Raw genomic sequence first — 14,061 nt, forward strand, 5'->3', positions numbered from 1 at the left:
GTTGGTTTGGGGGATCAAAGGGACCAGACTGCTACGGTCATCGGTCCCTTTTTCCAAAGACAAAGAACACTCACAGAGAATAAAAACGAGGAACAGAATAGAACACAGACGATACACAAGAGAAACTGAGACAAAGACAAGACAAAACGAACTAAAACCACACAGAGTGTGAGGGTGGTTGGCCGACCAGAGAAACAAAAAAAAGGAAATGCCAACCACTTAGAAACACGTTAAAAAATCAGTTTAAAACCGGAGGCCAAAGGCCAGAATCAACACAAAACAATAAGATAAAATAGAAACACTCAGATTAAATGATAAAAGCCCCCTGCCCGAATAAAACTTAAAACTAAGTCAGCCATAGCCGAGTCATCTGTTAAAAGGGCAGGGAGCGTGTCAGGCAGTGCGAACGACTGCCTGAGCACAGCTAAAAGTGGACAGTCCAATAAAATGTGGACCGCCGTCAAAATGGAGCCGCAGCGACATAAAGGTGGGTCCTCTCGTCGCAATAAGTGTCCGTGCGTCAGCCACGTGTGCCCAATGCGCAGCCGGCAGAGGACAACAGACTCCTTGCGAGAGACCCGCAAGGAGGAGCGCCACACACCGGTAGCCCCCTTGATGGCCCGAAGTTTGTTGGGCATGGGCAGGGCGCGCCATTCAGTGTCCCAAAGGTCCAGAATTTTGCGGCGTAGGAACGCTCGCAAATCTGTCTCCGGGAGGCCAACGTCCAGAGATGGTGCAGTAATCGCCTCTTTCGCCAGCCGGTCAACATTTTCGTTGCCGGGGATCCCAACATGGCCTGGGGTCCACACGAAGACCGCGGAGCGGCCGCAACGCGCAAGAGTATGCAGGGACTCATGGATAGCCATCACCAGACGGGAACGAGGAAAACACTGGTCGAGAGCTCGTAAACTGCTCAGGGAATCGCTACAGATAACGAAGGACTCACCTGAGCAGGAGCGGATATACTCTAGGGCACGAAAGATGGCGACCAGCTCAGCAGTGTAAACACTGCAGCCATCCGGCAAGGAACGTTGTTCGGAATGGTCCCCTAGAGTTAGCGCATACCCGACACGACCAGCAACCATCGAACCGTCGGTGTAAACAATTCCAGAGCCCTGATACGTGGCCAGGATGGAAGAAAAGCGGCGGCGGAAGGCCTCTGGAGGGACCGAGTCCTTCGAGCCCTGTGACAAGTCGAGCCGAAGGCAAGGGCGAGGACAACACCACGGGGGTGTACGCGAAGTGGCCCGGAAAGGAGGGGGAACAGGGAAAAATCCAAGCCCGGAGAGAAGCTCCTTAACGCGTACGGCGATCGGACAACCCGACCGGGGCCGACGCTCTGGCAGATGGACGACCGACTGTGGGAACAGCACACGGTAATTTGGATGCCCGGGCAAGCTAAAAACATGGGCAGCATAAGCAGCCAGTAATTGTTGACGTCGGAACCGCAGTGGAGGGACACCTGCCTCCACTAGGACGCTGTCCACAGGGCTGGTGCGGAAAGCACCAGTGGCAAGGCGTATCCCGCTGTGGAGAATTGGGTCCAACACCCGTAACGCAGATGGGGATGCTGAGCCATAAGCCAGGCACCCATAATCCAGGCGGGACTGGATTAACGCCTGGTAGAGCCGTAACAGGGTAGAGCGGTCGGCGCCCCAGCGGGTGTGGCTCAAACAGCGCAGAGCATTGAGATGCCGCCAACACGCCTGTTTGAGCTGCCGGATATGTGGCAGCCAAGTCAACCGGGCATCGAAAACCACCCCCAAAAACCTGTGGGTCTCCACCACAGCAAGCAGTTCGTCGGCAAGATAAAGCTGCGGGTCAGGATGGACTGTTCGGCGCCGGCAGAAATGCATAACGCGGGTCTTGGCTGCCGAAAACTGAAACCCATGCGCTACAGCCCAAGACTGCGCCTTGCGGATAGCGCCCTGTAGCTGACGTTCAACTGCTCTAATGCCAGTAGAGCTGTAATAAAGGCAGAAGTCGTCAGCATACAGGGAAGCGGAGACAGAATTTCCCACGGCCGCAGCAAGCCCGTTAACGGCTATTAAAAACAGACAGACACTTAAAACAGAACCCTGTGGCACACCGTTCTCCTGGACGTGGGAGGAACTACACGAGGCCGCGACTTGCACGCGGAACGTACGACACGACAGAAAATTGCGGATAAAAATCGGCAGAGGACCCCGAAGACCCCATCCATGAAGCGTAGAAAGGATGTGATGACGCCATGTCGTATCGTACGCCTTCCGCATGTCGAAAAAGACAGCGACCAGGTGCTGACGGCGGGAAAAGGCAGTACGGATGGCCGACTCCAGGCTCACCAGATTGTCGGTGGCGGAGCGGCCTTTACGGAACCCACCCTGAGACGGAGCAAGAAGGCCCCGAGACTCCAGTACCCAATTCAAGCGCCGGCTCACCATCCGTTCAAGCAACTTGCAAAGAACGTTGGTGAGGCTAATGGGACGGTAGCTGTCCACCTCCAGAGGGTTCTTTCCAGGTTTCAAGACGGGGATGACAACGCCGTCCCGCCATTGCGACGGAAACTCCCCCTCGACCCAAAGACGGTTGTAAAGATCGAGAAGGCGCCGCTGGCAGACCACTGAAAGGTGTTTCAGCATCTGACAGTGGATGCCATCCGGCCCAGGAGCGGTATCAGGGCAAGCAGCTAGGGCACTGCGAAATTCCCACTCACTAAATGGAGCATTGTAAGATTCTAGGTGGTTGGTGCGAAACGAAAGGCTCCGACGTTCCATCCGCTCTTTAATGGAGCGGAAGGCCTGGGGGTAATTCGCAGAGGCGGAACTCATAGCAAAATGCTCTGCTAAGCGATTTGCAATGACGTCGGAGTCAGTACAAACTGCTCCATTCAGTGAGAGCGCAGGGACGCTGGCAGGGGTCCGATGGCCGTAGACGCGTCGAATCTTGGCCCAGACCTGCGATGGAGTGACATGGAGGCCAATGGTGGATACATACCGCTCCCAGCACTCCTTCTTGCCTTGGCGGATAAGGAGGCGTGCCCGCGCACGCAGCCGTTTGAAGGCGATAAGGTGGTCGATGGAGGGATGTCGCTTGTGACGCTGGAGCGCCCGCCGGCGATCTTTAATCGCTTCAGCGATCGCAGGCGACCACCAAGGCACAGCCTTCCGCCGAGGGGACCCAGAAGAACGGGGAATGGCAGATTCGGCGGCAGTAACGATGCCGGTGGTGACCGATTGAACCACCGCATCAATGTCATCAGTAGGGAGAGGCTCAAAAGCGGCAGTGGAGGAGAACAAGTCCCAGTCAGCCTTATTCATAGCCCATCTGCTAGGGCGCCCAGAAGAGTGGCGCTGTGGTAGTGACAAAAAGATCGGAAAGTGGTCACTACCACACAGGTCGTCATGCACACTCCATTGGACAGACGGTAAGAGGCTATGGCTACAGAGTGAAAGGTCAATGGCGGAGTAGGTGCCATGCGCCACACTGAAGTGTGTGAAGGCACCATCATTTAACAGCGAGAGATCGAGCTGTGACAATAAACGCTCAACGATGGCGCCTCGGCCTGTTGCCATTGACCCACCCCACAGAGGGTTATGGGCGTTGAAGTCGCCCAAGAGCAAGAAAGGTGGCGGCAATTGGGCGACTAGTGCAGCCAGGACATGCTGCGAGACATCACCATCCGGTGGAATGTAAAGGCTGCAGACGGTAACAGCCTGTGGCGTCCACACGCGTACAGCGACAGCCTCTAAAGGCGTCTGGAGAGGGACAGACTCGCTGTGCAGAGTGTGAAGGACATATATGCAGACGCCACCAGACACCCTTTCATAAGCTGCTCGGTTCTTATAGTAACCCCGATAGCCACGGAGGGCGGGGGTTCGCATTGCTGGAAACCAAGTTTCCTGGAGAGCAATGCAGAAGAAAGGGTGAAGGCTGATAAGTTGGCGGAGCTCAGCTAGATGGTGGAAGAAACCGCTGCAGTTCCACTGGAGGATGGTGTGGTCCATGGCTGGGAAAGGCGTGACGGGACTGGGAAGGCAGATTACGCCGCCGGATCACCTGCTGCCTCCGACTGAGCACCCGCGCTAGTGCCATGCATGGCGTCTGAGGGACCGCCGAGATCGAGGTCCTCAGCGGACGCCAGAATCTCCACCTCATCTTCGGACGCAGAGGGAGAAGGTCGCGGTGGGACAGGTGCCACCGCAATTTCAGGATTCTTGGGAGCCTTTTTCTTTGACTGCTTTGCTCGCTGTGCCTTTGGGGGATCTGGCTGGGAGGGCGTCACTGGGTCAGTCTCAGGGACTGAAGACGACCGCGACGCCCGACAACCAGCGACCGGTGGGTTTTTGGCAGACTGGCGAGTGTCCGCTTTGGCACTGGGCAAAGCCTGGGATGGGAGGGCCCCAAGGGACCCCTTCCGGGCGAGAGGAGCCGAAGAAGGCCCACGCTTCTCCGGCTGTGAAGGGGGAACAGATGTCCCCGGTGGTTGGGGTGGTGTTGCTCCTGAAGTAGATGGAGCAGGAGCAACAGGGAGTGAAGTGCCCCCCACAACCGAGGGGGCCGGTGATGGCTGACAGAGCTGAGTTCGAACTGTTGGGGACGACACTGAAGAAGTTCGAACAGGTGTTGCAGCAGCAGCATAGGTGGACGGCATGGGCACAGGATGTAGCCTTTCAAACTTCCGCCGTGCCTCGGTGTAGGTCAGGCGGTCCAGGGTCTTATATTCCATTATCTTCCTTTCCTTCTGGAAGATCCGACAGTCCGGCGAGCAGGGGGAATGGTGTTCTCCGCAGTTAACACAGATAGGAGGCGGGGCACATGGAGTATCGGGATGAGATGGGCGTCCGCAATCTCGACATGTGAGGCTGGAAGTGCAGCGGGAAGACATATGGCCGAACTTCCAGCACTTGAAGCACCGCATCGGGGGAGGGATATAGGGCTTGACGTCACATCGGTAGACCATCACCTTGACCTTTTCCGGTAACGTATCACCCTCGAAGGCCAAGATGAAGGCACCGGTAGCAACCTGGTTGTCCCTCGGACCCCGATGAACGCGCCGGACGAAATGAACGCCTCGTCGTTCGAGGTTGGCGCGCAGCTCGTCATCAGACTGCAAAAGGAGGTCCCTATGGAAAATAACACCCTGGACCATATTTAAACTCTTATGCGGTGTGATCGTAACAGCAACATCCCCCAACTTGTCACAAGCAAGTAACCGCCGTGACTGGGCAGAGGATGCCGTTTGTATCAGGACCGATCCAGAGCGCATTTTTGACAAACCCTCCACCTCCCCAAACTTGTCCTCTAAATGCTCGACGAAGAACTGAGGCTTTGTGGAGAGAAAAGACTCCCCATCAGCCCTCGTACAAACTAAGAATCGGGGCGAATATTTGCTACTGCCATCCTGAGATTTACGTTCCTCCCACGGCGTGGCCAGAGAGGGGAACGTTTTCGGATTGTACTTTTCAGCATTAAATTGAGCCCGAGAACGCTTAGAGACTGCTGGCGGCTGGCCGCCAGCGAGAGAAGAAGTGCCACGCTTCATTGCGTGTCATCCACCCTGATGCCACCTACTCCGACCAAGGGCCCTCCCCACGGGCGCCACCCAGCCACAGCAAAGGCCACCTGGCAGGATGGCCATTGCCGGGAGTCCCGATGCCCCAAGGAGATGGGCATCTACTCCTTGGCATACGTGGGGAGTGAACGGCGCAGGCATCAGTAGAGCGATCCCTGTGTAGTCAGGGGGCTACAACCAAGAGGGTACATGGCGGCCCCACCACAACGGACTGGCTACCGTGCTGGATGTTAGGTGACAAGTGGTCCATGGTCGCCGTCAGTGCAGAAAATGGCCCTGCACAGTGTTTGGCAGAGAGTGTACGCAGGAGCGTATCCATGCCCAAGCGATGGAAAGCGGGCAGGACTGCAACGCAACGACGAAGAAGATGGCGAAAGTTCGGAACACAACATGGACACAAGGCACCAAGTAAGGCGCCCTTCCCCAATTGGCTCGCTCTTCGGAAGAATTTTGAAACATGGAGGTCAAACCCAACAGGGGACCAAAACATAAGGCCGAAACGTGTGAGACTCCTTTTAGTCGCCTCTTACGACAGGCAGGAATACCGCGGGCCTATTCTAACCCCCGAACCCGCAGGGGGGTCCAGGTGGAGAAGCAAGGCCACGACAAGAAGTTCAGGAGATCGAATCTAAGGGCACAATTGATAATTCATGCACCACGTAAGGCTTCCTTCCCCATATGGCCTGCACTTCTGTAGAGTTTGGAAAGTGGCAGGTCAAACCATAAAATGGGACCTGAAGCTACAGGGCCAAAAAGTGAGAGACTTCTTTTAGTTGCCTCTTATGACACACAGGGATACCTCGAGCCTATTCTAACTCCTGGACCCGCAGGGGGGAGGGTTTGCCAATGACACTGTAATTCTGTCAGAGACAGCAAAGGACTTGGAAGAAGAATTGAACGGAATGGACAATGTCTTGAAAGGACGATATAAGATGAACATCATTGGAAGTAAAACAAGGATAATGGAATGTAGTCGAATTAATTCAGGTGATGCTAAGGAAATTAGATTACGAAATGAGGCACTTAAAGTAGAACATGAGTTTGTTATTTGGGCAGTAAAATAACTGATGATGGCCAAAGTAAGACAATATAAAATGTAGACAGGCGACAGCAAGAAAAACATTTCTGAAGAAAAGAAATTTGTTAACATCAACTACAGATGTAAGTTGTAGGAAGTTGAGATGAAGCAAGCTGGGGTATTTTTACTTCCCCTCTTGTTTTGCCATCTGCCTCCTTACATTTGTTTTCGTCATTTTTACTGATTACCATTAACATACGCGAGTATAATCTGCATTTCCATAAAAGAGAAGAGTTGGGGCTCAGTTTCAAAGAATACAGCACCAGAACTAATTTTGTGCTTAGGTTTATGTATGTAATTGCTTTTCTAATTTATTTTGACTACTCCTAGTTAGTATCTTTCGTTATAGGGTGAAATCACTAATTGCTTTGTAACTGAAATGCTATTGTTGACGTATAAACAAATATAAATTCTGTATTAATTATAAACATTTGGGAGATGAACTAATAGTATTGTTAAAGGAAGGGGTTGTGAACAGTGTAAGTAAAAGACTGTGAAACACAATTGTGCATCTGTCGGCTACATCATTTACAGTAGACAGTAGTAGTACTTCCACAACCCACTTTTCAGCCAGTGTAGCAGCTAGTACGTCAACACTGAGGACAACAAACAAACAGATAAAGTAGGCGAGCGTTGCCACAAAGTTTTCTGAAAGTACCTGTCTGGAGTGTAGCCACATATGGAACTGAAACATGGACAATAACGAGTAGATAAAAAGGGAATAGAAGCTTTCGAAATGTGGTGTTACAAAAGAATGTTGAAGATTAGATGGGTAGATGACTTGACTAATGAGGAGTTACAGACAAGAATTGGGGAGACAAGAAATTCATGGCACAACTTGACCAATGATAACAACAACAACAACAATAATAATAATAATAATAATAATAATAACAATAATGATAGTGGCAGATATAGAAAGAATTTTTAGGTGTACAAGATATGTTTTCTGATATAGTGAGTTCTGGAGAAAGGAAATTTGAGGAGAGTGCATCACCTAAGAATACTGGGAAATGATGAAGTTCTGGTTGAAAAAAGGATGTACAAGGGGAACGAGTGTGTACAAGGACAATGGTAATCCTTAATGTTGTTTTGGTAGATATGTCATTATATATCTTCTTAAGCTGGAGATGTTATTCAGTTCTCTAATATAATGTGGAATCAGGTTCTTGATGCTGAGAAGGACTGCAAGAAAGTGGCTGAATTGAGTGATGGAGTGGGACAGAAAGGATTTTACTTTGATGGGAATGGGTGTTTCTACCATGTTTCTCAGACAGGAGCGTTAAGACTGAGGAGAGATATGAGGAACAGCGTCTGTTGGTAAGAAAGACGAGAAGATGGAGGGTATGGAAATCTCTGTGCTTGTTCGCAACTAAGATAACTGTGCATATGATGGTGAAACATGATCAAAGAGTTGAGCATCAAAGATATAAGAAACACGGGCATTCATAACCCGTTCCAGATAAGGTGAGCTTTCCTGAGAAAGGCACTGGAGGATAACATCACCGTAATCAATAATTGGATGTATAAGTGTTTGTATAAGTTTCTTCTTCAAGTCAAGATGGAGGAGCTTTTTATACTTTTGTAGAGCTTGGAGAGATGTGTATGCCTTCTTGCACATTGCAGTGCTCAGTCCAATTTAGATTTTCATCTGTTATTACTCCTAGATCCTCTGCTGATGAAGAGATGTTGATACTTGTCCCATTTAGGGTTAAAGATGATATTCTGGGCTAATCAGTATGGTTAGTGTTTTGGATGGGTTGAGATTCAACCCTATATCCTGCGCCCATTTTCATGCTGCACATAGGATGAGGTTCCCGATAGCTGTCCTCAGGTTTATTGGTTTTGAACTTAGATAGAACCAAATGTCAGCTGCCTTTGTGTGGTATTTGCAGCAGGGCAAAACAGATCGTGACTCATTTACATACAATGAGAAAAATATAGGACTTAATACTAAACCCCAAAGACACTGAAATTACCTGCCTCTTTTGTGACTTTATGGTGCTGGACATGACACACTGCCGGGAAGATGTCAGGCATGAAACAAACCATTGCAATGCTCTTGGTGAGAAATTTAGGCTGCTAAGTTTGGCAAGTAAAGTGCAAAGGGTTTGCTGAAGTCTAAGAAGAAAATGATAGTTGCCTCTTGTGCATCCACGGCAAGCTTCAGGTCACCTGTTATCATTATTAGCTTTATTAAGGCAGATGATGTGCAAAGATGTTTATGGAAACCTAGCTGGTTTTCATCTAGTAGATTGTTTGTAATTAGGTGGTTTGTTAGTTGGTTGGACTATGTATTCTAAGACCATGGACAGAGCAGAAAGAATGCAAATATGTCAGTATGCAGAGGGTGCTGTGGCAATATCCTTTTCAGCAGTGACTTAACTAGTCATTGTTTCCATGACTCTGGGAAAACACTTGTGGTTAAGGAGTGATTGAAGATACAATTATAGTGGGCCACTAATAAGCTTAATCATTTGCACTGTGATGCTGGTCCGATATGCATGATGGTTTTTCCCAGGGATTTGAATTAACATGCTTTAGACTGAATTTTTTTATGGCTACAAGTAGTTACCCCCATGAAGTAATCAATGGGTCTCTGTTTCATTTGTGGTTGTAGGTGATGTATGCAGTGGTTCAGTTCTCCAGATGGGACAATGGGATCATCTGAGCTTTTACTTTGCTTATACCAAGACCACACAGCAGTCTCTATAGGATAGCCAGTCTGTTTCTGTTGTCAATGTGTGGGCATCCCTGAGTTTTGCATTTCTCACAGCTTGACTGACTCTGGTCCATTTCTGCTTGTAAACAGTATGATTTTCAGGTAAGGGGTGTAGTTTGTATGCACATTGTGCAGTGTTTCTGATTATTCATGATCTGTTTTAGTTCTTCAGTTAGCCAAGCCTCAGGTTTCCTTCTTCCATTTTTGGTCTTTAGTAGAGTATATTTGTCATATAGTTGAATAAGTTTGTTAGTAAATACATGAAGTTTTTCATTTATGTGCGAGATGGGAATAGATAATGCCCCCCAAACTATTTCTTGCACCTCAGTTGCAATTCAGATAAATTAATGTGTTTGAAGTCTCGGTGTTTAGCCAGTCACAGTTTCTTTCTGGGAGATTCTAGTGAGTACATCATGGAAATTATGTAAGGGGTGGATGTGTCAGGTGCAGATATTTGAGAGGTACAAATTACTCTGTCTTCTGCATATGTCTATGCCAAGTGTTAGGGTAGTCACTAATTTTACCTGCAGCTGGTTCTGACCCCAGGTCCTGTCAGGCTGTCTCATTACTTATGATTTCTGCTCCTGATTTACATCCATTTCTCTGATATTTCATTTCTGCTCTTTGATATTTTACCTTAAGTAATTTTTATAAACAATGCTCATCTCTTGTCTTGATATATGGGTGATGCCACAATCTAGCTAGTTTTACAGCCAGATCAATCTGACATAATCACTGTAAACTTTAACTAGGCCATTTAACTAGATGATTCAGGTGGCCATATGCTTAACTGTTAGTCCCATGAAAATATATGTAATCCTTGGGAATGATGATTCACACAATCAGGTATGTTGGCTAAAACCAATACAAAGGCGATAGGTGACATTTTGTCATTTATAATTTACATTATGTGGCTAATGAATGTCTAACTACCAGTTCTGATAGAAAGTCATTTCGAAATCCAAATGGATTTTACAGTCAGCACAAACCAAGCTGACACTTGGCGCATTGGCTGACGGGAGTGACCGCACAGGCATTTCCCATTTCCAGTTGCCACCATCAGCCCCTGCACTGAGTGGCAACTTAGTATACATGAGCAGTATCTCATTATTGTGATGGAGGTTAAGAATGTTTTTAAATATACATTTTTCAGATGTTATTTCAAATGTAACTTGCTTAAAAAATAGTCTAATAACAGCAGAACAGTATACACAGATAGTGAGATGTTGCCAAATGAAGATGGCAACTAGAGATTAAAGCCATGTGACACAAAGTGGGACAATTCCCTTTAGGCTTTATAGTGATACTCACAATGCCTCTACAGCTCTGCCAAAGCCACTGTTGAATCATTTTTGCTACAGTAATCCTGAAACTTCATTCAACACTACAAGACTGATGCTTAGATTCCCTTGCTGATGTTATAGGTATTGCCACCATTCCTCTAAGATTAGTTAACAGCATGTAATGGATTACTGAAACCATCCATGTGGACTCACTGAAGTGTAGCTGTGTAACAGCTATTGAATGAAAACATGTTTGGGATGGAATAAAGTTGTTCACCGGACCTGTACCAGTCTTCCAGTTCCACATACACCAGAAAACCGATCATAAGGGCTTAACAATTTATGAGTTCATTACACAACGATGGGTCCATCTATTCATGCGTCTACTGTCGTTCCAGCAGTAAATGCTTAAGAAAGAGCTACAGACACAACAGAAACAGCAATGAATACAGAAATGACAACATCAGCAAGTTCAATATCAGATATAACAAATGCACCAACAGCGCAGCTGTGTAAACTCCTACACAATCACTTTCCAAAGCCTGCAGAGAAACTGCAGCTTCTGAAACTCACACATCAACTTTGCCAGTGTGTTACCTCCATTTCCTGATTTTTGTTAATTCAGAGCAATATTCATGTCCATCAGTTGCAACAATTTCAAACCTGTCAGGCATACAACTAACAATAAAAAGCCTGTACCGTATCACTGTAGGCTCAGATGAGTCCACTTTTTTTATAGACACTTTAATCCTTAATTCCAAGTTTGTAAGTTGCAAAGTTACATTTGGACCCTTCTCCCCCAATGCATTTTTCAATATGGGATGGACATAAACATTAGGGTTCACGACCAGTCAATTTGTTAACACATCCAGATATTCTCCTTTCACATTTGTTGGCTTTGTGAAGTCACAACGAAACTGTCACCTTCCAACCTAACCGAGACTTTGGGCTGTGCTACAGATCAGTCAGTCACAACCACCAAGATCATCACTGTAGACATGATAAGGGAATTACGATATGGCAAATAAGGAGATGGAACCTTAGTTAGGTGTTCATTCACCAATGTTATTAGCTACATGTGCTAACTAATTCACACACAGAAGCAAAGAACTACAGGCAAAGTTTGACAAGGATTTATATGCTGTACACATGCTTATTTTTACACATGTACTTCTGAAAAAGTTGGTAAATAATATCAAAACTAATGTTACATTATTCTATCACATCTCATCACTTGACACTGCATGCAACGGAAATACAAACAAGACTTTTGGCTGTCATTAAGGTGATGACAATAATACTACCTTTCTATCACATACTTTGTGCTAAAAAATGGGGGTTTTCTACAACCAATAGGAAAAATTTCTCTACATGCCAAATAATATGCTTTTGTGCCTTTGGAAAACAAGAAGTTCCTTAAACTTGTAATGGTATTACATCATACTTAAACAGTAGCCAAGGCTAAGGAATCTATCTTCACTTTTAAACACCACCACTTATACACCAAATAGAATCATCAAGAAACTGACAACTTTCAGTGGGCAATCAACCAAAAACGGGGAGGATGTGGGGTGTGTGGGTATTTGCACAAACAAAGGAAGCAAAACAACAGTTAATGTACCTTCAATTAGTGACATAACACAACTTAAGAACTTAAAAATACGGAGAATGAAATTGGCAGCGTCCTTTACACAGGAACTATTCTGGAATTCTCTATTAGGCCTAACTGCTTCAAGGCCACCAAAAGACCAGAAGGAGACTTGAGCCTTGTTCCTAACACATGAGAGAGAGTACTACATCATGTCAACACCACCACCTTAATTAGCACAGCTGTACATAGCCTGCATTATTCCACTGTGTGACACGGTACATCCGTATGGTACATGGAGAATAACTTGCAATCATTCCAAACAAGACAGCTGGAATTATCATATGATGCCCACTACTAAAGACAAAACTGGTGCAGAAAACAGCTTTTACAAAAAGACTGCTTTACAGAATTTCACAGTGATCCTTCAAACTTGACGAACTATCAACAAACGTGTTATGTATGGATATAGCAAATAAACCAAAGAAATGCAAGGGGGTCTATTACTTAACTTTTACCAGTGAAGCCAATGAGTATGTTATGACAATTTTTTTTTATATGTAACTGCAATCTGTTGTTAAATCGAGAAACCGAATTTCTCACTGTGGTCTGATTAAAAGCCTCCAATTTGTTTAAAGGCGTTAATAACGACTACATACCCACGCAAAAGCTCTATATTCCAATGAGGATCCCGATAATAGGAAACAGAGGTAAAGTTAAAAATACCTGTGATTGTACATTAGTGCCACTGATCATATCTGACGGGCTATATTCTAGTATCAGTAGTTCCATTGCATGTATCCCCCTACGTTGTAGCACGGTACATGGTATCAGTACAACATAACGAGTAGGATTGCTTGCATGTATTTTAAAAATTATCTGCAATATACATCACCTATCTTCAACATGTCTCCTCTTAGGCTTGATAAAATCCTTCCCCATCATTTATGATTCAACAATAAATGTATATGCTTCATAGAATAGAATCTGCATTCGGGATCATCTCGAAAATTAGAAACAACAGTTTCCAAATGAAAGATAATGTCACTATCTGGTTGGAATTCCATTTCATTTATTAGCATCGTATAAACAATTTACTGACATGATTCTCGCAAGATAACAGTACAAAACCGCTTTCACCAGCAGATCCATCTAGCAAAATACTCAAACCCGATCCATATCTCATGAAAATAAACATATATCACATGACCAAAGTTAATTAACTGAAAGAGAACTGTATCTGCGTCATACGCTGTAAAAGTGAAATGCTTTAGACACTTATTGTTGGTGCCAATTGACAGTACACTCAGTTCATATAGTCTGTGCGTTATTGAAGGTTTTAACTGTGTCACTTATAACATACAACCAGGTATTTTACTAATTTATGGTTCATAATGTGTCTTATGGTCGATCTGAAAAATGAGTCTAGCTCACTAGTTAGTCCAAATCTGACGCAACCAGTTGCGTAAATGATAGCGAGGAAGCCTACTCATTGTGGTGGTGAGCCATGCTAATCCCCGCCCCCGTATTGTGGGGATGCTCGAAACTAATTTTAGTGATTTACTGAAAAATGTATTCATTTATCCACGGAAACATTTTAAGGAGAAGCGAACAGAAGCGTGCCAGTAGGCATGTCGTACCCTTTCTTGTTTAATGTGAACGACCAGCATTGAACGCAGCGCACAGATTCAGTTCCACTTTTTACACTAACAGTGGACGGTACGCCAGTGAGTGCTCCGGAAGGCGTTTCCTTCAATTTGTATTAACAACAATAGGCTCTGCTACCAACAATCCCTTAAGTTTTTTGTTTATTGTGAAGGACAGTGTTTTAGTACA

The 14,061-nt window shown here is 46.2% G+C and overlaps 1 protein-coding gene across 1 annotated transcript in view; it reads right to left on the reverse strand.

Annotated features, from left to right (window-relative positions):
- The window catches only part of LOC126198626 (histone deacetylase 11), a 79,678-nt gene extending 66,250 nt beyond the window's left edge, over positions 1-13,428 (reverse strand). Inside the window, exon 1 of the mRNA XM_049935083.1 lies at positions 13,121-13,428. Within this exon, the coding sequence (XP_049791040.1) occupies positions 13,121-13,170 (50 nt within the window). The 5' untranslated portion in view covers positions 13,171-13,428. The remainder of the gene's footprint in view (positions 1-13,120) is intronic.
- Between the last annotated feature and the right edge of the window lie 633 nt (positions 13,429-14,061).

This window comes from Schistocerca nitens, chromosome 8 (assembly GCF_023898315.1).
Source record: "Schistocerca nitens isolate TAMUIC-IGC-003100 chromosome 8, iqSchNite1.1, whole genome shotgun sequence".
Classification (NCBI taxonomy): domain Eukaryota; kingdom Metazoa; phylum Arthropoda; class Insecta; order Orthoptera; family Acrididae; genus Schistocerca; species Schistocerca nitens.